This window comes from Haliaeetus albicilla, chromosome 12 (assembly GCF_947461875.1).
Source record: "Haliaeetus albicilla chromosome 12, bHalAlb1.1, whole genome shotgun sequence".
Lineage (NCBI taxonomy): Eukaryota > Metazoa > Chordata > Aves > Accipitriformes > Accipitridae > Haliaeetus > Haliaeetus albicilla.
Genome location: NC_091494.1, coordinates 38,380,273 through 38,403,898, shown reverse-complemented (window position 1 = coordinate 38,403,898; position 23,626 = coordinate 38,380,273). Strand labels below are relative to the sequence as shown.

The 23,626-nt window shown below is 44.1% G+C and overlaps 2 protein-coding genes and 1 long non-coding RNA gene across 6 annotated transcripts; 2 read left to right on the top strand and 1 right to left on the bottom strand.

The window, feature by feature from the left end:
• Positions 1-16: 16 nt before the first annotated feature.
• COIL (coilin) lies at positions 17-6,517 on the top strand. Of its 2 annotated transcripts, none has more exons than XM_069799241.1 (7): positions 17-202; positions 960-2,154; positions 2,496-2,582; positions 4,233-4,280; positions 4,889-4,964; positions 5,710-5,798; positions 6,314-6,517. In XM_069799241.1, exons 1-7 carry the CDS (start codon positions 48-50, stop codon positions 6,401-6,403), a joined length of 1,740 nt encoding a protein of 579 aa, XP_069655342.1. In that variant the 5' UTR covers positions 17-47; the 3' UTR covers positions 6,404-6,517. The 2 variants fall into 2 exon arrangements, with proteins under 2 accessions (XP_069655342.1, XP_069655341.1); XM_069799240.1 differs by having other exon boundaries at positions 18-304.
• On the bottom strand, positions 5,795-10,729 carry LOC138688193 (uncharacterized). Of its 2 annotated transcripts, none has more exons than XR_011327248.1 (3): positions 10,625-10,729; positions 8,838-8,955; positions 5,795-6,231 (listed from the first exon to the last, which is right to left on the bottom strand). It is a non-coding gene; the product is annotated as an uncharacterized lncRNA (long non-coding RNA). The 2 variants fall into 2 exon arrangements; XR_011327247.1 differs by lacking the exon at positions 10,625-10,729 and adding an exon at positions 9,780-10,597.
• Positions 10,730-10,875: 146 nt separating this feature from the next.
• On the top strand, positions 10,876-21,281 carry TRIM25 (tripartite motif containing 25). 2 transcript variants are annotated; one of them, XM_069799237.1, is made up of 9 exons: positions 10,877-11,601; positions 12,714-12,809; positions 13,739-13,972; positions 14,491-14,647; positions 15,274-15,357; positions 15,767-15,832; positions 16,521-16,547; positions 16,914-17,009; positions 17,715-21,281. In XM_069799237.1, exons 1-9 carry the CDS (start codon positions 10,981-10,983, stop codon positions 18,245-18,247), a joined length of 1,914 nt encoding a protein of 637 aa, XP_069655338.1. In that variant the 5' UTR covers positions 10,877-10,980; the 3' UTR covers positions 18,248-21,281. The 2 variants fall into 2 exon arrangements, with proteins under 2 accessions (XP_069655340.1, XP_069655338.1); XM_069799239.1 differs by lacking the exon at positions 15,767-15,832 and having other exon boundaries at positions 10,876-11,601.
• The last annotated feature ends 2,345 nt before the right edge of the window (positions 21,282-23,626 follow it).

Here is a 23,626-nt window from a genome sequence, read left to right as displayed (position 1 = left end):
CGCGGCGCCATCGCCCGCTCTCGCCGCCTCCCTCCTTCTCCCTCAAAATGGCGGCGGCGGCGGCCGCCGGCGGGCCGGTGCGGCTGCGGTTGCTCTTCGATTACCCGCCGCCGGGCAGCCCGGGCTGCGCCTTGTGCTGGCTGCTGCTGGAGCCCAGCCAGGTGCGCCTCGTCACCGACCTCGTCAGCCTCATCCGCCACAGGTTCGGCTTCAGCCGGCGGGCCCGCCTCAGCCTCTTCCTGGAGGGGGCACTGCTGCCCCCCACCGAGAGCGCCCGCCTCGTGCGGGACAACGACTCGCTCCGGTACGGCGGGGGCTGCCCGGGACCTGACGCTCAGCCCTCGGCGGGAGAGGGGCTCCTCGGGGCCCTCGGGCTGGGCGGCACCGGGGTGGGGGTGTCCCCTAGCAGGCTTGGAAGGCGCCCCCCCCCCCCCCCTCCGCCAGCCGCGGGACAGGGACGGGGCCTGGCCGTGCCTTCCCCGGGGAACCGGAGAGCCCTCGGGCCCTTCCCGCGGCTGCCGGTAGCCCAACGGCTCTCTTGGAGTGGGGGGGAAAGCGGGCAGCGTTCCCCAAACCCGCGGTGCCTGAGAAACCGCAGGGTGTCTGAAAGGGGCTGGAGAGAGCCAAGGGGTTGGGAGTCTCCTCAGGTACGGAAGGAGAGGGCTGCCTCCATCCCTGGTGCTCCCGCCACCTGCCCTGAGCTCCCGCACCGCCTGAGGGGGCCTTTTCAAAAAGACCTTGCAGCACCCGAGCCCTCGGGTGACGGCTCAGGCTGTGAGCCTTGGTTTAGGATAGCAACCCGTGCTCTGGAGACTGCTTTCAGGTGTATTTCAATTTCCTCGGGTTCCTTCTCAACAGGTGGAGCATCCCCGCTCCCAAAAGACAACCTCACCTGAGCTGCTAACAAAGAAAGGTGTTAATTATGCTCAACAGTGGCTTTTGTTTGGTTTGTTTGACAGAGTGAAATTGGAAGAGGTAGTCGCAGATGATTATGAAGAGGTAGATGATGGCTTCTCTTGTACACCAAAAGAAGACAAAAAAAGGCATCGACAAAAGCAGGAAGAGGAAGAATTCTCTAGAAATGAAGAAGACAGGCATAAAAGGGAAAAGAAAAAGAATAGACATAATCCTGAGTATTCCTCTTGTAGGGAAGAGACCTCTGTAGATATTCGTGACTGTCAAAAAAGGTACAAGAAAAGAAAAAGAAAGGAAGAAGTTAGTGGAAGAAATAGACTCACAGAAGGTAAGGAAGAGAGCTCTACTGACCAGTCTAAAAAGCTTAAAAAAATGCAGAGGGAGAAGCATTTGGCGGCAGAAAAGAAGGATGAAAAGCAGACAAAGGCCCCTGCAGCAAAGATGGCTTTAGAACAGGCAAACGAGAGCATTTCTCTAAATTCTTATAAAAATAACACCAAAAAAATCACAACACAGTCCAGAAAAAAGAGGGTGGGATCTTCAGATTCCTCCAGCACGTCGTCTGACAGTGACAGCAGTGAATTAAATGTAAAGCAGAATAAATCTTCCCATAAACCTGTAGTGGCAACGTTTCCCAAAGACAAATCCCAGGCTGCTGCAAATTCTGATGTGAAAACTGTTGTTTCTAATAAAGTGACTGTAAAGTCTAATGCTGAAAATTCCATTAAGACTGCAATTAGTAAAAATGCTAAAAAATCCCAGTCTTCTAGTTCAGATTCTGACTCAAGTACGGAGGATGAGAAAGTGGCAACAGCACAAGACAGTACTGCAAAGGAAAAGTTACTGCCTAACAGTGCGGCAGCTGTGAAAACCAGTACCACCAAGGCTCCCAAAGCAAAGACCTCCTCTTCAGAGTCTGATAGTTCAGATTCAGAAACACTTGTTATTAAAAAACCCACAGCAAGTGCTGGACTGAGTAATTCCATAGTAAGAAACTGTACTAAACAGTTACCAACTAGTACTCAAGGACCACTTGCCAGCGCAGGTCGTGGAAGGGGGCGTGGAACAGGAGAGGATAACTTCTGGAGAGGACCTAGGGGCCGTGGGTTTCGTGGGATGATGAGGGGCCAAGGCCGTGGGAGAGGAGCAAACCCTGGCTTCTTCTATAACTACAGCAGTGAAGGCCAGAAACAGAGGCAGTTAAATGAAGCTGCGACAAACACTTCTGCTCTTGTCCAGGTGAGTGACTTATGCAGTCATAGGTCGCCTTTCTCTTGCAGCTTTAACTATACAAAAAATGTATAGGATGAGAGTAATTCGTAAACGCGGAAATAGATTAGTAGGATAAAGGTGTAGATCTTAACTTAGTAAATCTGATACTTACTGTATTTCTCTTTAACAGCCTGAGGAAGTGTTTATGAAACAATATTTAAGTGATTGTATAATATATCTCAAAACAAAGTGCTTGGATACATACCTTACTCTTCTCAGAACTTCTTACACTCTGTACAGCATACACATTGTCTTCTGTTTTTATTAATACGGTAATTAAATCAATAGGTTTACTGTTTGTTTCACAGAATCCTGTGGAGGTCCCCAAGAGAGACTATAGTGTGTTACCTCTTCTAGCTGCTCCACCACAAGTCGGAGAAAGAATTGCCTTTAAGGTAAAGAACTTGTGAAATACTGAATGTTAGTGGGCTAAAATTGTTTCATTCGGGCCACTGTAAGCTTTGCAAGACACGCTACAGATAGCGTAGTCCTGACAATAAAAAGCTTACGCTGCAGAACTTATTTTACATTGTTCTGGGACCGTTATCCTAGAAGTATAAGAGTTAGGAAGTAGTCTTCATCCTACTTATTTGTTCTTTTTGAAAAATTTTGTTTTAAACTTAAGCAAATGGTTCAGCACACGTCTTGTGTCTAAGGTTTGTAGGCATCTCTGAAAGCATTCACTCCTTTCTTGCTGTCTTTCTAACCTAATAGTTTCCCATACAACAGAAACTTATGGTTTCTATTGTTGGCTCTAAAAAATTCTTCTGTTGTGAAGTCTGACTTTGATGTTTATAACGGTTTGGACCATGTGCATAAGTTAAATGCATTTCTTTAGACCTCTGTCATGGTTTAACCCCAGCCAGCAACTAAGTACCACGCAGCTGCTTGCTCACTACCCCCCTCAGCTGGATAGGGGAGAGAATCAGGAAAAAAAAAAAAAAAAAAAAGTAAAACTCCTGGGTTGAGATAAGAACAGTTTAATAGAACAGAAAAGAAGAAACTAATAATGATAACAACAATAATAATAAAAGGATTGGAATATACAAGTGATGCACAATGCAATTGTTTACAACCCACTGACCAACGGCCAGTTAGTTCCTGAGCAGCGATCCCTCCCAGCCCCACTCCCCTCAGTTTATATACTAGACATGACATGGCATGGTATGGAATAGCCCTTTGGCCAGTTGGGGTGAGCTGTCCTGGCTGTGTCCCCTCCCAACTGCTTGTGCCCCTCCAGCCTTCTTGCTGGCTGGGCACGAGAAGCTGAAAAATCCTTGACTTTAGACTAAACATTACTTAGCAACAACTGAAAACATCAGTGTGTTATCAACATTCTTCTCACACCAAACATAGCACTGTACCAGCTACTATGAAGACAAATTAACTTTATCCCAGATGAAACCAGGACAACTTCCTATATTTGTATAACACAAAGAAATGTCTCCAGTGTTATTTCAGTGTGAATTTCCATGTACGTTTGTACAATGAGACTCTTAGCTACTGTACAAGTTAGTTCACAAATAATAGAATTTTCTGGTTGCACCTTCACAAAGTCTCTCTCTCTACCATGGGCATATTTTCAAGATTTACATTTAAATAAGAATGCCAGAAAGAAGCATGTTACCCCTCTCTTTCCAACATGCAAGGCAAGTCAGCATTAAAATTAGATGCTATAAAAAGAAAAAAAAATCTCTTACGTTGTTATTTCTCTCTACAGCATTTCTACAATATTATTGCAAATCTTACCATACAAATAATTACACTTCACTGCAAAATAAAAAAGTAAATGAAAGTTAAATCACTGCGGTTGAGGAGACACGGATCCATTTCCCTAATTGCCTCTCACAGCCTGACCTGAACAGAAGTCCTTTGGAGCAGCGAGTCCGGGAAGACTACCTGGGACTGTGATTGGCATCATGATCCAGGAGTGGGAGACTTGGTTCTTGCACTCTCCGCTTGCTGAAGAAACCATGTCTGGGTATAGGTGACATCATCAGGGGTCAGGAAAAGTTGTAATTTGTTATTTGTATTTCTTCCAACAGCGCTTGGAATTAACTGAAAATTACACTCCTGAAGTTTCAGACTATAAGGTACTGTTTTTCTTTCCTCCCTTAATTCACTCACAAAACTATTGTAGATGAGGTAAGGCTTAAATATTTTGAGGTTGTGCAGTATTTTTCTTCTCGTCCAGTTGACTCCGCAGGCTATTCCTGATGCAGGAGTAAGAATGAAAACTCTAGAACCCAAAACTAATTGAAAATTTGAAAGGTGTAGCAGTTATTTAAAAAAACCTGCAAGCATTATTAATGATCATTAATATTTTAGAGATGACAAAAAATGCAGACCTTCAAGTAGAAAAATTTAGCTGCATTCAAGTCTACTGTTGTTTGAAGTCAAGGCAAGTTCTTGAAACATGCAAATAAAATTTTGTAGCTACTTCAAATAACTTGGTTTCTGGATAAGTACTGATTTAAATTACAAGGACGGTGACAATTAATATCTTTGGTTTATTGATGCCAGTAACTGCAGATTGCTGAGCTTTAATACTTTGCAGATTTTATACATAGAGATAGAAAAAATTGACAGACAGATATACTTCCTCTAACTGTGATCAAGTACCACAGTGATTGTAAATACAGTATACTTATCCAGTGCTGAAGTATATCTTATCTGATTCTTTTCTTGTTCCTTTATGAAGGAGGGGAAAATAATCAGTTGGAATGCTGATAAAAAACAGATCGAGCTTGAGATCCTTTCATCATCAGCAGGACAACGTACGTACCCTGGGACACTAAATGCTTGTTGTCACGTGTGTCACTTGGAAAACAGCTAGTCCAAGGCACACTGCATGGTTCAGGAGTATTTCCGGTTTCCTGGGGTTCTTTCTCAACACACCCTTCCCCTCCTCGCTCCCTTGCCAAAAAGTCTATTTAAATGGAGTTTTAACAGTTTCTAGTTGTATTGAAGATGCTCATGGGTATTTACAAAATGAAATTTGTCCTGTCAGTATGAGCAGTCAGTAACTCCTCTCTACTGTGGTTTCATTTCCTGAAAGAATTAAAATCATTATGTGGAATTACAGAGAAAATTTTAGGTCATAATGCCGCTCTTTGCGACGTCAGTGAAGCCACTGTCTGCAGTGGGTGTGGAACTGAGTCCCTGCAGTGACAAGGTACACTTCAGAGACCTAGAACTATGAATGTTTTTGAAACTAAAACTGCAGTTGCCATTTAAGCCAGGATTAATGAATCATCATCATATGAGCATTTTTCTCAAATTTAGACAGCATATTGTTGATTAACTTTATCCAATATGACAATATGCATGAAAATTACCTTAATTTTGGTGTGTTGTATTCAGGTCTACTTCAGATTTTTTTGTTACAGTTATAAACTCGAACACCCAACTCAGAAAACCGCAAAACCAACCAACAAAACACCTGGTTTTGATTAGCTTTCTAGGTATGGTAAACATTTAGACTTTTTTGTTTATAGTTAATGGATTTGTTTGTTTTTTAAGTTGCTAAGGAGCCAGGGAAATTCGATCTGGTTTACCAGTCTGCAGATGGAGCAGAACTGATAGAGTACGCTGTTCCTCAGGATACAAAGGTATGTGGGTGTCCTGTTTTGAAGCCTGTTAAAAGTTTTGCATAGCTGATGCATGCCCTGCTTTATGACTCCGTTCATCTTGGTGAGATTACCTTTATAATAATGCATCTGATTAAAATAAATGGAAGGAAAAATAATTGTTCCTTTCTAGCAAGAATGTGCATGATTACAAGATAAGAATGACTTCTTGTGTGATTTAATTAACTAGGTTCAAAAACAGTCATCAAACTAACTTTCTGGTTTGGCTAATAGAATAAGCACTATAATGTCTAGGTAGAGTATCTGTTCTTACAAGTTTGTTCATTTCATGCCCTGTTTTTCTTACCTGCGTCTTTCCTTACCCAGGATGTCAGGCAGGTTGAGGTTCATCAAGAGGATTGATGAATCAGAGGAAGGATCTGTGATCTTTGTTCAGTACTGCTGCTGTTCAAGTCTAGACAAAGCATAATGTAGGAGAAATTGCATCTGCCTGTGTAGCTTGTACATGCTAAGTATTGTCTGTATTTTGTTTTCAGATAACTGAAAGTTGGGATGCACTGATAGAGCCAAGACTGATTGTTGAGCCTTCAGTTAACGGATCCAGCATTGAAAACGGAACAATCTAAGATGTGAACAAATGTAAATAATTGTACGGACTTGTTTTGTGAAATGCTGCCTTCTGGTTCTGAGGGCAGCAGATGCACTGGTGGATATTTTTAATAAATGGTTTTAAAAAGAAACTATGCCAAAAGAAAAACACTTTTTTCTTAGGGTATGTTTTTATGTCAGTCTTTAATATAGATCTGTTGGGTTTTTTTTTTCTTAATAGAAGCTTAATAACAATTTTTATATCCTACTGCTGCAAGCTGCAGCACTGAAATGGTTTGATCAAAAAGGTAAAATACAACCTTGTACTGTCAGTAACTCCATTTGAATGTCTGGGTTTGGCCAGAGCCGTATAACTGCCATACAGAGGTAGCTTGCTGTAAGGATAATTAAAAACAACATTTAAAAATGAAATATAAATATTATTGATGTGCACATCTCTTCCTCTACAGCTGCAGAGCATGATACAAATACCATGACCTTGCAATTATTTACAGCGTTCACCTGAACATGCCAAGAAAAACTTGTGGATTTCAAGCTCCTGTAATTTTGAGGGGCAGATAAATAGTAGTGGTAACTGTCAACTTTGCCTAGAACTAGTGGAATAGAACATGAATCCCTGGCAAAATTGTGTCCCAGTGCGTTAATCTGCGTAGGCTCTGAAAACCTGTGGCAATGCACTTCACTGACATCTCTGCTAATGATTAGCACTGAGGTAGCACCTTGTACCCACGTAGTACTTGCATCTTGGCAAATCTTACAATTTAAGATAATCCCTGTCTGTCCTGGGTAGTTGATTCTTAAACAGAAGATGTGAAAAAAAGCCCTAGAAAACTGTACATTGTGGTTTAGCTAACATGTAGTCTGATTAGTGCATGATTACATTAAAATATTGCACACCTTTGCATTATTGCTATTAAAATGTCTTTGTGAAGGAATCATTTTAATAGGAGTAAGACTAATTTGTGTATTGCAGTTCTCTTTAGTTGCCATTATTTTATGTTAGAATTTGTTTTTTAGAGAAATGGACAGTTAGTCATGTGTGGATATTCTTGCAAACTGGACAAAAAGAAAATTCCAGACTCTCTAGCACAGTCATGCTGAGACAGTTGCAATTAATAGAAAGATTTTTTTTCTAAAGGAAATAAATTTTGAATTATGAAATTGCAAGAGCTAAATGCAAGTATTTCACAGCATTTTAGAGCAGGATTCACCTCTTGTTCCATTGCTGACAATGCCTACTGGCTACAAATTAAATAGATGCAGAGTCCCTCTGACTGTGGTGAAGGGATGATGGTTGAAAACAACTACACCCTAGAGAGAGGATGTTTTGTAGATAAAATCTTGAGTTTTATTTATACATTGTTACCAAGTTTGGGTGAAACTACTACTGTCTCGATGCACAATTTAAATCGAGGAACTGCAGTCTGACAGAGCTGCCTGCCTTCCCTGTCACACCCACATGCCTTCTCTTGACAGAGCCACGCGCCAGGTTCCTCATACCTGGGGAGCTGGGGCAGGGCTGGGGCAATAAATGGGCGAGAAACGCGGAACAGGACAGAATGTCCACGTGAATCCCGGAGGGAGCTGGTGATGCTCTGAACAAACCCTTATTGCTTGCTTTCTGTCCCTAGAGTCTTGGGGTCTCTTGCAAGCCCATTTGCTGAGGCAGCCCCAGCTGTCAGTTATGGGGGCTCCTTGCCACCCTCGTCTATGCAATTTAGCCTTATGGGTTTGTTTAAAAATTCTGTTGAAGTTTTTTGGCAAATTGTAGTCTCATGACTCAAAATGTGAGGATATGTTTGAGCTAGCAAGCTAGTCAAACACAGGCACAACAACGCTATAGCCTACAGACACGAGCACCTGCAGCGAGAGGCTGGCAGCCAGAAGCTGCTGAACAGATACTAAAGACCTGAAAGTTTGTTGCTGTGACTACAGACCTTGCAAAAATACATGGAGTCAGTGTCAGCTCTTTAGGAATCTGGGGTTATTTATAATTTTGAGGGGAAAATCATACCTACTTAAACCACTTTGAATATTAAATCCAAAAAAGTCAAAGAGTATCGGAACACCCGTCTTGATGTTTGCTTAAGCCACACCTACATGAGGAACAATTTATTCTGCTGTGCTTCTAACTTCCTGCTCAGACTCTGAGTGGCGCTTTGAATCTGTGATATCTGGGCAAAGGGTTAGATTTAGTTCGGAATCACATGAAGGAATTCTCAAGTAACTGCAAGGAAGCAAAGAGGGTAGTAACTTCAGTAGCTATTTAAATGGTAAAATTCTTCAGTAATTTTTAACGTTAAACTTTATTTTTTAGACAACAGAATTTCAAGCCATCTTTGACAATGGAGACCTTAAATTGCTCATCTGAACTCTGAGCATCCTGTGTTCTGCTCCAGAAGCAAAAGCTACAATTGTGAGGGTATATATTTCCCCTTTCTATTTGCGTACCTTTGTCTGCATCAGTAGACACCAGATGAGTGCTGCAGAAAATGCAGTGAAGCTGCTGAGCCTTTGAAAGATGATGGTGGTTACTTCAGGTAAGTCTAGGGAAAAGTGCTTCGTTCACCTATAGAAAAATAAGAAACAAACATTAACGGCTGCTCTTTGTTCCCGTCTCTGGTAACACACTGTCCTGGTTTCAGCCAGGATAGAGTTAATTGTCTTCCTAGTAGCTGGTACAGTGCCATGTTTTTGAGCTAGGTATGAGAAGAATGTTGATAACACACTGATGTTTTCAGTTGTTGCTAAGTAATGTTTAGTCTAAAGTCAAGGATTTTTCAGCTTCTCGTGCCCAGCCAGCAAGAAGGCTGGAGGGGCACAAGCAGTTGGGAGGGGACACAGCCAGGACAGCTGACCCCAACTGACCCAAGGGATATTCCAGACCATGTGACGTCATGCCCAGTATATAAACTGGGGTGAGGGGTGGCCGCTTGGGGACTCACTGGGTGTCGATCGGTGGGTGGTGAGCAATTGCACTGTGCATCATTTGTGTATTCCAATCCTTTTATTATTACTGCTGTCATTTTATTAGTGTTATCATTAGTTTCTTCTTTTCTGTTCTATTAAACCGTTCTTATCTCAACCCACGAGTTTTACTTCTTTTCCCAATTTTCTCCCCCATCCCACTGGCGGGGGGGAGGGGGAAGTGAGTGAGCGGCCGCGTGGTGCTTAGTTGCTGGCTGGGGTTAAACCACGACACACAGAGCACAGCTCTGTAAGGTTGTTCCTTTGCAGTCACTGTCAACCACCACCTCTCAGGTACGCTCAGGTGTTTGCATCCCCTCTGACAGCGGTTATGAAGTCCTGATCTGCATATCCCAACAGCGCTGTAAATAAGCAGAGCCATGCCCATCTCCTAGAAACTCTTCCACCCTCAAGCAGATTACACACTTGATCCCTGAACTTTCGCTCCCCTCCGTCAAAGCCACGGCAGCTCTGAACGCCTCCTGTTGTCCTTTCTGCACCATTTTACTAAGCAGAGAATCAGAGCCCGTGTGACATGACCCCTCTGTAGTTCGTCCTGAAGGAGTATTATGAGACTGGAGCAGATTATTGATGCAGGTAGAAGTCAATATTATCTGTGTAATGTAGATTTACAACGACCATTTGGATTTAATTTAGTCTTCCAAAATAACTGGCTAGGAATTTCTTTCAAAGCACTAATTATAACAGACAAACCACTATTGCCTCTTTCGAGTGCTTTATACGATTCCTGAACGTTTCTGGAAGTCTCTGAGGACTAATGGTGACACAGAAACCCCACAATTGCTTGCCAATACTTTTTAAATGATGTTAAAAAGACCATCAGCAGTTGCCCACACTACATGTCCTTTGGCCACTGGAAAGGCAGTTGAGAGCAGACAGCTGCTGCTGCTGCAGACCACCAGGCTCTGTTTAAATTCTTGGGGGGGGGGGGTCACAGATTTGTGCCGGGCTGCTCCGTTTCACCCATGCTGTCAGTGCCAGGGGAGAAGTACAGAGGGCACCGAGGAAGTCCCTGGGACAGACACCAGCAGAGAGGGCAGAGGAGGAGGCAGGAGGAGGCCACTGGAAGAATCTGGAGTCAGGTTAAAGAGGAACAGTTGCGCACGCTGCTATTCAGCATCCACCGTTTCTGCTAGAAACAGCAATTATTCAACAGTTAGACCGAGGAAAAAAGAAGACAATTTGAGGAAGCGTCATCTGTTGAGACGATTTCCGCATTCACAGCGCCGTGACCGTCATGCTTTATAAACCCCGGGATCCACAACAGCTGATGGGATCTCCCCCAGCCAGGTTAACGGCAGCGCGGAGGGAAGCAGCCGGCTGAGCTCACCCCGCCTCCCCGGGGGAAGGCGGCCCCGGGGTGCCGGCGGGGGGGGGGAAGAAGGCGGCCGGTCCCGGTCGCGGTCGCGGTCCCGGTCCCGGTCCCGGTCGCGGTCCCGGCGGGCAGAGGCGGGAGCGAGGCCGGGTCGGGTCGGCCCCGGGGGCGGTGGGGTTTGCGGAGCTGCCGCCCCGCCCGCGGGGGCGGGGACGGGGCGCGTAGATTCCCGGAAAGCCGCGGCCCCAGTTTCGTTTCTGGAGCTTCGGGACAGCGGCAGCCCGGGGAGGGATGGCGGGGCTGGCCCCGTCGCCGTCGGAGCCGGGCCTTCTGGCCCTGGAGGAGGAACTGACCTGCTCCATCTGCCTCTGCCTCTTCAGCAGCCCCGTGACGGTTCCCTGCGGGCACAACTTCTGCTCCTCCTGCCTGGAGCTCTGCTGGGCCGGGCTGTCGGCCAACTTCAGCTGCCCGCAGTGCCGGGCCACCTTCGCGGGTCGCCCGAAGCTGCAGAAGAACACGGTGCTCTGCCGGGTGGTGGAGCAGCTCCGGGGCCGCGCCGGGCTTGGGGCGGCGGAGGAAGAGGAGGAGGAGGATGAAGCGGCGGGGCGCGGGGCGCAGGCAGCCCAAATCTGCTGCGACAGCTGCCTGCAGGCGCCGGCCGTGCAGACCTGCCTGACCTGCACCGCCTCCTTCTGCTCCGAGCACCTGCGGCCGCACCGGGACAGCCCTGCCTTCCGCGACCACCAGCTCTGCCCGCCCCTGCGCGACCTGAAGCAGCGCAAGTGCCCGCAGCACAACAAGCTCTTCGAGTTCTTCTGCGACCAGCACGGCACCTGCATCTGCTCCCTCTGCCTCCTCGGGCACAAGCTGTGTCCCACCAGCCCGCTGCAGGTGGCCAAAGCCAACGCCCAGGTGAGAGGGTGGGGGGCACCCCGGAGCTCCCCTTCGCTCCCCTTTCCCGGGGCCTGGTGGGTGGCTGGGCGCTGGGGTCGTGGGCTGTGGAGCACCAGGGGGGAGGCCGGAGCGAGACTTGCGCCGTGAGTCTCCTGCCTGGCCTCGGCGAACCCTCACCCGCCCTCCACCGCGCGTCTTCGGAGTCATTCCTTGCGTTTTCCTCCCCTCCCCGAGACGGTGCTCCAAGGGTTCGGGAAGGCACTCTCGTGGAGTCGATTGCCAGCTCCTGGCTTGGGCTGGGCTGACCGGCGAGGCCCCCGCCTCGGTGGGTGTCACCTGCAACCCCGAGCCTCCTCTGCCGCTCACTGTACGGGGTCCGCTGCGTGGCCTTACTGCAGGCTGACCGAGGGCCTGTAGACAGACGTTGCTCTCTGGGTGTTCTTAAGAAGCAAAGAATTCTAAAAGTAGCCTAGGGAGACCTCTAGCACATAGATAAAAGCCAGGAGGAGGTTCTCCACAGGGTGGAAAGGAAGGAAACATGGCCTTCGTATCTTAGAGCGCAGCTGAAAAGCAGAGGGTAGGAGAGTAAAGCATACTTGAAAAGTTCAGATGGCCAAACTCCCATCTGTTCCGTGAGTGTGTATGCTGCTTACCCTCAGAAGTCTGCCCTGATTTAGCTTAGCAGCATCGTGAACTAAAGGAATACGTAAGTCACATCTGAGCAATAAAAGTCTCAATTAAAATGAGAGGGGCGATCACTAGCATTAACCTAATGCCCAAAGTCCAACCTGAGAGCTAACGTAAAGTCTATTCTTAGCACTGGGACTGCTGTGCTGATGAAAGCACTCGGTTGTTATCAAGAGAGTGAGTCAACAGCGTGCATCTTGCTGTTGGGAGAGGTGGAGCTGCTGGGAGGGTGCCAGCTCCACAAGCCACACGTGTGCAGGAGAGTACTTTTACATCCTATAAGGTTTAAGGACCAGTAGGTTTTAAACCAATAGTACTAAATGCTTGCAATGGTTATTTAAAGCTTTCTGTAAATACGGTTCTTACTCTGGTAAGCATGACCTGACTGAGAGCAGATATGGCAAATGCTTCTCTGAAATACTTTCTGATCTCTTCTATCGAAGTTGGCGCTGAAGAAGAGACTCGTGGAGCTGCATAATCAGAGTGAAAGAGCTACTCAGGCGATGAACACTGTGAAAACAAATCAAAGCCGAGCTGCTGTAAGTGGGTAACTCTGTTCAAAATGCTGTCAGGTTGCTTGGCATACGCTGGCCACTGCGTGTTGTTGATGCTTGTACTCTTGCGACAACGGCTGTAGTATTGAGATTGCATTGGCAGGAGAAAATGTTATTGGGAAGGAACAGAAAAGAGGCATTTTGGCAGAGCCAGGCAGCTCCGTGGGAGGTGGGAGTAAACCAGCCATGGTGTAAGGGCTTTATACGCACACGTGCAGACAGACCTGGCTCGTAACGGGGCTCAAACCCATCCTTTCCTATTGTACCAGAAAGCAGGTGTCCATGCAGCCCAAGCTAGAGGATTAGTGAGCTGTAACGGCTGCACCACTGCAGAAATTTGGGATGGCTCTTCCCCATAAATTCCCACAACTAATCCTTGCTCTTAGCTGATGGCCGGGGTTGCTGTTTGTGCTGATGGCTGGATGAGGTACGTCTCCCTTGTGCCATCCTTTCTGAACTGAGTGGTAGAGACCAAGAAACTGAAAAGCTGCCAGCGTAGCACTTCTGTGCTCCTCTGGAACATCTCTTGGAGGACCAGGAATAACTTTGTATTAACCAGAGATGCCACATCTCGGAGGCAGAAACAGCTACAGCCATGTGCGTAGGTGTGCAGTGTCCGAGCTCATGGCGGCACAGCCCCATCCCAGTGCTGGTAACTGCGAGATGGCATGGCTGGCCTGGCCTCTGCCCGGCAGCCACCACAGCAGGGGTCTGAAGACCAAGAATTGTCCTGATTCCCTGGGAGTAAATGAATTTTCTTTCCAAACTACATAGAAATACATAGCTTTTCTATTGCCTGTTTCAACTAAGTGAAGCCTACGTGTTCCTCAAAGGCTTTCTCGTAGCAGTAAGCAGTACTTTGCCCACAAACTGTTCTTTTGAAACCGGTGTCTGTCTGTTCTTGTCTGCTCCAGGAGACAGCTTCCGAAAAGAAAGATTTGATCAAAAATGAGTTTTTAGAAATTAAAGTTTTAATTGAAGAAAAAGAAACTCAATCCTTGAAAGCAATTGCAGATGAAGAAAAAAGAGTTAGCAATAAGTTTGATTATATTTACGGTGTTCTGGGAAGTAAGAAGAAGGAAATTAAGTCTCTCAGAGATCAGATTGAGATGGCACTGACTGAAGGTGATGACATTCTGTTTTTGAAGGTAATATGTCCTTTAAATGCGAATCCAATTCTTCGTGTTTCTAGAATGCAGAATCAGAAAAACCTGCTATGGTAGTCCTGCTCTCCAGACACTGTCAGTCAAATGGTAATGCAGTCGTGTGCAAGAACCTGCTATAAAAGGATGTACTGATAAGTACACAAGTATCAATGAAAGAGTGCTGAAATGAAGTGGTGTCTGGTAACTCCCCTCAATTCAGCTGCTACCTCTGCCGCAAGCAGAGGGGCCAGTGGGTGAGAGGACTCATCTCTGTGAGGCGTTGCGGCTCTGTGCTGTGATGCCGTCTAGCAGATCTTTCTCGCTGCTTCAAATAACAGTTGAGAATTAATGCGTGTGGGTTGCTGCTGATTTTTGCCATGGGTTGTGTCGGACTGTAGCCTTTGCTCCTCTGAATTTGAGATGAATGCACAAACCCCACCCCATTTAAAGTAACATGGTTGTATTTTTCTATGTCTGCTACACAAGGTGGTCTGCATGAGATCTTCCATTTGTCATTTCAGAGAGCAGCAGCACTGCAACAAACACCAACAAAAGACGCTTTTGTTCCTTTAATTGAAATGGACCAAAACTTGCTACATTCCACTTACCAGTCTGCCGTTAACCTTAAAGACATTGTGAAACTTTCAGTAATTCAGTGTAGGGAGAAAAGAGTGGAAGGTACTGTATCACTGGAGAATTGGCATTTTCTACCTTGGCTTTGAGCTCAAATGAGGGATCTTCCCCCTCCAATCCAAATATCTTTTAAAAAAAATAGTGCAGCAAATACAGTTGTATAATATAAATCATGTCTTCCAACTTCTGCGTTCCTCCATTTCCACACAAAAATGCTAGTCTGGGCTAAACTATGAGAAAAAACGTGCCAGTGTCTCTTCACTTTTATCTGTTCTTGGATAAGCTGATGAGTATCATCATACTATGCCCTTCTGGCACAGCTCAGCCTTTATTCCTTACAGTAATTCATGTTTTTATTATGTAGCAGGGTTGGATGCAGTTAGGATGTGGATTTGAGGGGAGAGGTAAAATGCTTTAGAGTGATAGGACTATGGTTACCCACCTGTAAAGGTGCTGATCATGTAAGTGTTGTAGAACAAAGCTCTACTTACTGTGTCAAGCAGAAGTATCTTTTGGACTGCAGCATGGCTATCTTCTATGCAGTTTCCATCTCTGTCGAGTATCACTTAAGTTCTATTCACATAACTGAAAAATAAGATTGAAAAATGTCCTTGCTAAAGCATTACTGTTCCTGGCAATACAAACCATAATGTAAAATATTGCTGTTGCAGCAAAACAAACACCTGGGAAAACTAAGACCCCTCCTGCAGCTTCTTCAAACAGAACCTTTGTTGGAAAAAAGCCTCCAGGACCACGTAAGTACTAAAGAACATCATCCCCTCCTAACTATGCTTTTACCATTAACTAAGAATTCAAGCAGTTACCCAAGAGTGGTTTGCTCTAGCAGTGATGCAGTGATTATCTGTAGTGAGCACTTTGGCATGGGAAAGGGAGGGTGTTTGGGGCTATTGAGTGATGGATGCCTTGTGAGCTGTAAAGCAGCAAACTGCACAGATAGAATGGTGCGTTAGCCTCAGTGTGCGCCTGTAGTGGTGTCAACGCAGGCTGTAAAGCAAAGCAGAGCCTCTCCCCACTCTGGTTCTTGCAGGTGTTTTTTTCATTTGTACTAAACATCTGTTGGCTTATTTGATGGATTTGTATGTATTCAGTCCTGCTTATCAGCTGTTCATGTTCTGTTTTTTTTTTCTCACCCGCCCTGCCAAGAGCATACCCACAAAGAGAAAACCTTTCACCAGGCTCAAGCAACTTTGCAGGTGGAGGCAGATACCAGTAAGTGGTGATTAACAGCAGCCTTACTCGGACATTTTGCTAGCCACACCTTGCCTACAGTCTAAGGCTGAGGTGACAGAGACAGTCTTTATGGCACGTTATACTGGGGCCTTTCAGTGTTGTTTTGTCCAAATGCCAGTATTAATGCGGCACTCTAGCCTGTCTGGAAGATCTTCTGTATTCTCTTTTTGAAATAAATCCAAGTGTTAAGAAACTAATACTGTTATTTCCACTGGGCTCTTGACACGTGGTCCTTTCCATTCACAAGTCCTGAGTGTGGAGCACTCAGCGGGGTCTGTTGGGGATGCTGGAGTTTAATGGACTCGTAGCTCCTGTTGCTGCACTAGAAGTTCTGTTGTAAAAAGAAAAGGAATAGTCTACGTGCCTCATGGGAACAGGCTTATTACCACTTGCCCTAATATGCTGCATCCTGGAGTAGAGATGAAGCTCCTTCCAGGCTTATGACCCTGTGAATTAGGAAGCAAATAGTAGGTTGTGCTTCATGTATAGCTTTCCAATATGGGTGTGTTTGTATATGGCTTCAACATGCTGGACTGTCAGCTTAAACTACTGCTGCAGCTTCAGAAGAGCCATGATGATGGTGTTACAGCTGGCATAGTGTATCAGTGGCTTTGCAGTCTCAGTAGAACTCACAGTTAACTTTATTTTTTTTCCCCCCCGCCTCCAGAGGAGAAAAAGAAACCTGTTAAAGTTGGTGAGTCCAAACTTTCAGCATACTTATTCTAATTTTCATTGACTGCTCTTAAAATTATAAGTAGATGGTCACTAGTGTTGGTGCATTAAGCAAAAGTTCACCTCTTGCTCTGAGAAGGCTCTTACTAGTCACTGTGAGAGTGATCAAGCACAGAAAGAGGTTGCCTAGAGACAACAGGGGATTTTCAAAACTTGACAAGACAGTGAGCAACCTGAGCTAATATTGAAGTTAGCCCTGCGTGGAGCAGGAGGCTAAACCAGATAACCTCTAGAGGTCCACTCCAACCTGAATGTGTCTGTGATGGTGTGTTAAGCATGCAGGGTTTCTTCCCAACTGGCCAAACTCTCTTTTCTTCTGTTGACACAGCACCAACCATGGGAACACTAAATGCTGCAGCTGTCGTTTCAACTAAAGAACTTATTGACAGCTTTCTGAAGAAATCCAGAGAGGAGCTTTTGCAGTGTAAGACACCCAATGTTACATTACTTAAAGATGAACTTTCTGCACTTACTGCACTGGTCTTATGTGCCCTCTGTAGTTATTTGACAAAAATACTTTTGAGGGGTTTTAGTTAGCTTAGTAGGTTATCAACTGGTTGTTACAAATGAAGGAAACTTTTGGAGGAAAAGGAGGCAGGAGGTTTCCAAGTGGTTCTTTTGCCAGATGAATCAAATTTATCTTTGGTATTCATGTATCTTTACAAAGGTAAATGGAGTTTTCTCAGTAATGACTTTGATTTCCCCCAAAATGACTGCATTTAGGGTAGCCTAGAAATATGATGTAATGCACTGGATTTTAATTTGAAATGAAATGCAGGCTTTTATGCAAGCCCATGATGGCTTGCTTAAGATGCTATACCAGATGGTATACAATATGGTATACTTTTTGTTGCCAGATAGGCAATCCCCAATGCCAGCATATATTTGGGTGGGGAAGGAATCCCATAGGGATGCAGGAAGGAAGGAAACTTGTCCTCCATTTGCCTGCTGTGTAACACAGAGCTGCAGTTGAACCCAGCAGCTATTACTGTGGCCCTAAGAACTGTCTGTGCTGTGGAGGAGAGCAGAGCAGGGAGATAAACACGCATAGGAACAAGCGCCTAGGCAAGACAGTATAAATAAAAGTGCTTTGCTCTTCAGGACCTTCAAACGATTCATGTCATTGCAGATGCTGCTAACATCACGCTGGATTACAATACAGCTCATAACAAAGTGGTTCTGTCTGAGAGATACACCAGGATGTCTGTCTCGGACATCCCCCAGAATTATAACCACCACCCTCAGCGCTTCATCGATTGTTTCCAAGTGCTGGGGTTCCAGTGCTTCAAAAGAGGCATCCACTACTGGGAAGTGGAACTGCAGCAGAACAACTTCTGTGGCATTGGCATCTGCTATGGCAGCATGGACCGGCAGGGGCCAGAGAGCCGCCTGGGGAGGAACAGCAGTTCTTGGTGTATTGAGTGGTTTAATTCCAAAATATCGTCTTGGCATAATGATGTTGAAAAGTGCTTACCCAATGTGAAGGCTACCAAGATTGGTGTGCTGCTCCACTGCGAGGGAGGGTTTGTGATTTTCATGGCTGTTGGGGAGAAGCATAACTTGATCTATAAATTCAAAGCCCAGTTTACTGAAGCCTTGTACCCTGCCTTCTGGTTATTTTCTAGTGGCACTGTTCTCTCTCTCTGCCAAATGAAACAGTAAGGTCTTGTATCTTAACTTAGTTTGCCTAAGTACTTGCATGCAGATAATCAGTCCTGCAGCAACTCTTTGTATGTCTTAGTCTAAGAAGTCTCGAAGATTGAGATGAAAATTATTAACTCTTTTAAGCTGTTTGGGATATCTGCTGATTCTTTGGTCTGAATTGCTAAAGCCTTGAGATAGTGATTTAGTAAAACATTGATGATGGTAAAAACTACAATGAAAAGTTTTGCAGAGACCTTGATTGTCCTTCTAAAAGCAAAGTTATGATATGAACCATTGTTAAATGTCTTCGGGAGCTGCTGTGGCTTCTGTAGTTTGCTGTAAAGGATGCCCAGAATTAATTTTCAGGTCTAAATGTGTTTCACAGGTAGCAATAACCACTTTGAGAGTGAAACAGGAAGAATTCTGTGACAAATTCAGGTTCCAGGCTTTGAGGTAGGTCTCAGTGTTGCCTTTTTCTCTATACATGGACCGTTATCCAGTCAGGATTTGCGATACACGTGTTCTCAGTATATGACTCCATGAGATAGTACAGAATGAACTATTAAAATCAGTAAGTTCAGGTCTTATGACGCTAAGTTATAAAACCCAATATGACAAATCTCATCAGAATGGAAATGCAGAGACTTTTAGCATTGATGGATAAGAAATGGTGTCAGAATCACCAGGAAATAAACTACATTGACTCAGAGACTGGCAATACACCAGAGAGTCTTCAGGAAGACATCCTGCACAGCAGTAGTGTGCACCCTGTAATAATATAGTTTGTGGGCTGAAGCATTCTGTCTCATGTTCTGACCCAGAACATACTTCACATCACACTGAAGGCTCTTCAGTGGTTTTTTATGTGCTGAGTTGTTCAGGGAGTGCATTTTTGGCTTGCATAGGGAGCATAAATGTGCTGTTCACTTAAAGCAGGGTCTCCTGTCATAAAGCTTTTCCTCTTTGTGAGGCAGGATATTCTCTGCTGGTGTATCTTTAGTTGTTCAGGTGGTAGAAACTGGATTTCCTACATGTTATTGGGACTCTGATTTGAGGAGTCTCAAGACACTGTGCACAGTACCTAGAAAATGCTGTTTCTCTGCGTGAAGGCTGTGGGCAGACAGGTGAGTCTTTTGAAACATGCGGGGAATTAGCTCAAAGGAGAATATACATCCATTCCCACTGGGATGGATTTTTAATTCTCTTGGTCTTCTTTGCTTTGGGTTGTGGTATGTTTTCAGAAGTCCTCGCCATGCACAGAGGAATCTGTACTTCTGCATTTCTTACAACTTTAAAACAAACAGTAGGCAATCAAGGTATTTGGATCTCATAGTTATTGGGCCTGTATCTTGTTGATGCCTCTGGACTTGCTACGCTAGCTCTTGCTTCTTGTGGTAGCCCATGAAGAACAGGGAAGCTCACACAAGAGACTTCCTGGACTTGGATTTGTAAAACTCCCCCTTATGGGAGTTGGTGAAATAAAACACAAAGCTACAGCTGGCAGCTTGGAAGGGAAGTGCTAGAAGGCTCAAAAGAACCTCTGTGACTACATTTCACGTTAGCCAAAGTGCTTTAGAGAAAGACTTGCAGGAATTCAGGCTTGGTGTCTCTATTTTTACTTGGTTTGTAAACTCTTAGTACTTTGTCAAGGATAGCTTATGTCTGATAAGATGCTTCAATTTCTTTGGCCAGAATAGCATATGGAATCAATGGTAGACCTAAAAGTGCCATGGCTGTCTTTGGAGTAGTTGTACTATCTCAAGGGTGCCACCTTTCCAAAGCACAGTCAGCACTAAAACTACCAAACTAAGCAGAACACTTCAAAAGGTGCAGAAGGGGGCTGTGTCCTGCTAGGAGCCACCAATGAATGCAAAGCTTTTTTTCTGCACTTCCAGTTTTTCAGCAGTGAGGGACAAGAGCAATTTCCTCTGAGAAATCCTGTCCCTTTAGCTGCTTGGCTGTGCCACAGGGCTGCAGATCCACTCAGCAGGGTGCTGAAGGGGTACTCTGTCCCCTTGTTCATGGGGGAAAAAGTGCTCTGGTGGTTTGTGCAGTGGAGAAAGTCCATGTTTTCTATCGCTTACTTCTTGACTTTAAAAGGGTGTTAATATTAACCTCCAAGTCTATGGGCTTCTTTAGCCATCGTCTGGAGTGATACTCAAGCAAAGTAAAGAAGAGCTCTTATTGTACCATGTTGGACAAGGCTGGATTCTTTAAATGTGACATTGGTGTATGACCAACAGTATATAACACATTAGGTGTTCTGGATTACCACAGGCAGTGAAACAAATACTCCTGATTCTCTTTTTTGGTTGTTTTCTTTTGTGCTATGAATGACTAGAAATGATAGAATGAGTTTCTGTTGATTTGGAATGAAGTGAGAAATGTGTAACTGAATTGCTCCACTTGTCAAAACTTACTTTAGTTAGCTTCAGATATCTTGGATATATTGAAACATTGGGGTGATACTAGTTACAGCATGATAAAAGATGGTTCAAAAGCCTCTTCAGCACAACTGAAGTGTTTTTACTTAGCCAGTAACTATCAGAGCTGTACTGGTTTTAAACAAAATGTAGATACGAGCATGTGGTTTAACTACACTTCTCTTTTTAATACTATAAAGAACCCAACTTATCCAGTCTAGAAAAAAGACTAATTCTGGTGTTAATAAAGTCATGAGGGTGTGGAATGATTTGCATATTAATGTACAAGTGCCTACTGAAAATACATTAATCAGTTTAAGTTTAAGCCTTTCTTCAGTTAAACACATGAGTAAAATACTGTAATTAGAAAAAGAAATGCTTATGTAATTATAAACCTGTTGATTGTAGTGATATATCAGCCATGTACTTCAATATGTATACTATATGTTATTTCATATAGATGTGTCAGCTAGACGTCCTTGTCAGGGCAATAGACGTAGATTTTATGCCATCTGTTTTATGACTGTGCCTGTAACTGTTTTAGAAGTTGACTGTCGTTGATCTTTTCAGCTGTAAGGTGAATTAATTGTGGTATTTTGAATTCAATAAATATTCATGGTAAACCCTAACTCTAAATGTTTTGTTCTGTGCTCAAAGTTGAAGCAAGCACTAAGGAAAGCAGAAAAAAAGATGCTATAGTGTACAAATAACAGGTCTTTTACTGCATAACTGAGTTATACAAGAACTGGGGAAGAAAGAAAAGAAGGAGAGCTGCATAGGCTGTGGTATCCTCTGGACTGTCAAATGCCATCCTAAACTGTCTCTTTCACCTGAGCTATGCACCCTTTACCAGTAATGCTGCATCCTAGCTGAGGATGAGGGGAACTTCCTCTCCAGTAAATGAAACTGGAGACCTTTTCAGGTAAGCAAAAACATGGTCATCAGCTGGGGGAAGATGAATGACTAAGGAGTCAGTATGTGCAATGGGATTGCTTAAAAAGCCTTGGGTGATGTCCAGCATCTGCCAGCTTAAGTTATATCTGGAAGCAGCAATAGGTGATGATTCCTAATGTTACTTGGTGAAATCAAACTCAAGGGCATGTGGTTTGCAAGCTGCTGCCTTGCTATATGGCCAGTGGAAAGCAGCTGCACAGGGAGCTGCTCTTGTGTCTCGACAGACTTTTAAAAATTAGCCAAAACAAAGGCACCCATAAAACAAGTTACAAATAGACTTTTCCACTTGAAGTTCTACAGATGAATTGTTAGGCTGATGAAGGTTTTGGGGAATAAAACCTCCAAAGAGCTCCCAGAGAGTTGGACTGGTATTGCTTGATCAGCAGTGGCAGGTAGTACATAAACTAGAAAAAAAAAAATCCTCATCTTCACTAGCTACTTGTCCCATGATGTCCCTGGGATTAAGAAGTCAGTTAGGTCTGCCAAAGAAAGACAAATAGATATTTTGAGGCTGCGTAAACTTGACTGTGACTGCAGCGTGGGTCCTGAGCAGGTACTGAAACCCCAGAGAAGTCAGCATGCTCATTACTCATACAAGGTCTGTTTTCTTACTTGCTAATGTAATTTCCCCTTGATTTAACTTTGTGGTCACTTTTTCACAGCAAAAGGAACAATACACTTGGACTCGGAACCATATTCTCTGGGAACATACATAAAAACGTTTATCAGATGTTTCCTAATACTTGTTTCTCTTCCAAAAATAAAACTGTATTTGGCTAGTGTTTAACAGACCATGTTTCTATACCCAGTTCTCTAACTCCCTCCCATCTCTTCCCCCTTCCTAATTCCTTCCCAATTGAGTGGCTGCTACTTCTCCAATAATATGTCAGTTAAAAACATGTCACAGTGTGGTCATTGTATGACTCCTATTCAAAGTTCATGTCATTTAGACTTTCATTGGCAGCTATTTTGTTCCATTAAAAAGTTCAAGACAGCAATTTGTGAATCTTGCTCAGCCACGAAGAACTGTGGAAAAAAAGGAGTTATTTCAAAAGTCAATTAATTGCAGTCTGTCAGAGTGCTCCTCATTCAGTTTTTTTCCAGGCCTTGTCATGGGCTCACATCTGTCAGCCCTGTGTTTCCCAGGCTGCTATCGGATGCCGTTACATTGAAAATAATGGGTTTATTCACACCATTTATTGGACTTTGTGTGGTAGACACATATGTATATCATTTTACGGTGTAACAATTCAATTTACATAAAATATAGGCAATTATGTGAGTCTGGCCAAAGCACTAAGGGAGGCTGGGAGGATCCACCATTAAAATAATAAAAGCTAATTGAAAAGAGGCAGATAATTTAGGTGAAAATACCATCATGAGCAATTCTTGATCCTGAATTAGTTCAACAGAACGTTAAGGAGGCAAGTTAGTTGTATTTTGTCTGTGTTTGTATTAAACGCCTTAATGATTTTCAATGTAAGAAAAGAATTTGTACTTCTTACAGCACCTACATTCCATTTTAAAAATCGATTAGTTCTTGGTGGAGGAAGAAAGGGTTTTTTTGCTTTAGGGTTAGGTTTTTCCCCTAATTCAGAGAGAGTTTCCACATTTGTCTGTAAGGGAATTTTGTGCCCTAGAAGCCTGATCCTGCAAATCCTACTTTTATTCTGCTGACTGCAACAAGGTAATTCATGTAGGGTTGCATTTATATGAAGTTGAATACAAAGTTTTAGATCAGATTATCAGCAACACTTTTTAATTAAGTGTAACAGTTTTTCTTCTGGAGTCAGGAATATTTTCTTGCAAAAGTAAATCTAGGATTCAAGTTAAGCATTCATTTTGCATGAAACTGATACTCAAGCAGTTTGGCTATCCTTAATCTTGGCTCTGTAATAGGTAAGGACGTTACAATTTTGTTGTAACTTCTCAAGTTCATAGTGAAGAGGGCTGTTGCTCTGTAGCACGCTGTAATGATTGGTCTGACAGCAGACCTGGAGCCCCCATATTCCCTGTTGGC

What these genes read in the sequence shown, in the direction of transcription:
- COIL (XM_069799240.1), top strand. Translation starts at nt 48, where the DNA reads ATGGCGGCGGCGGCGGCCGCCGGCGGGCCGGTGCGGCTGCGGTTGCTC. An exon ending in GAGAAAGAATTGCCTTTAAG is followed by an intron (nt 2,583 to 4,232) that starts GTAAAGAACTTG and finishes TTCTTCCAACAG; the next exon opens with CGCTTGGAATTAACTGAAAA. An exon ending in CTGTTCCTCAGGATACAAAG is followed by an intron (nt 5,799 to 6,313) that starts GTATGTGGGTGT and finishes TTTTGTTTTCAG; the next exon opens with ATAACTGAAAGTTGGGATGC.
- TRIM25 (XM_069799237.1), top strand. Translation starts at nt 10,981, where the DNA reads ATGGCGGGGCTGGCCCCGTCGCCGTCGGAGCCGGGCCTTCTGGCCCTG. An exon ending in ATGACATTCTGTTTTTGAAG is followed by an intron (nt 13,973 to 14,490) that starts GTAATATGTCCT and finishes TTGTCATTTCAG; the next exon opens with AGAGCAGCAGCACTGCAACA. An exon ending in GCAGGTGGAGGCAGATACCA is followed by an intron (nt 15,833 to 16,520) that starts GTAAGTGGTGAT and finishes CCCCGCCTCCAG; the next exon opens with AGGAGAAAAAGAAACCTGTT.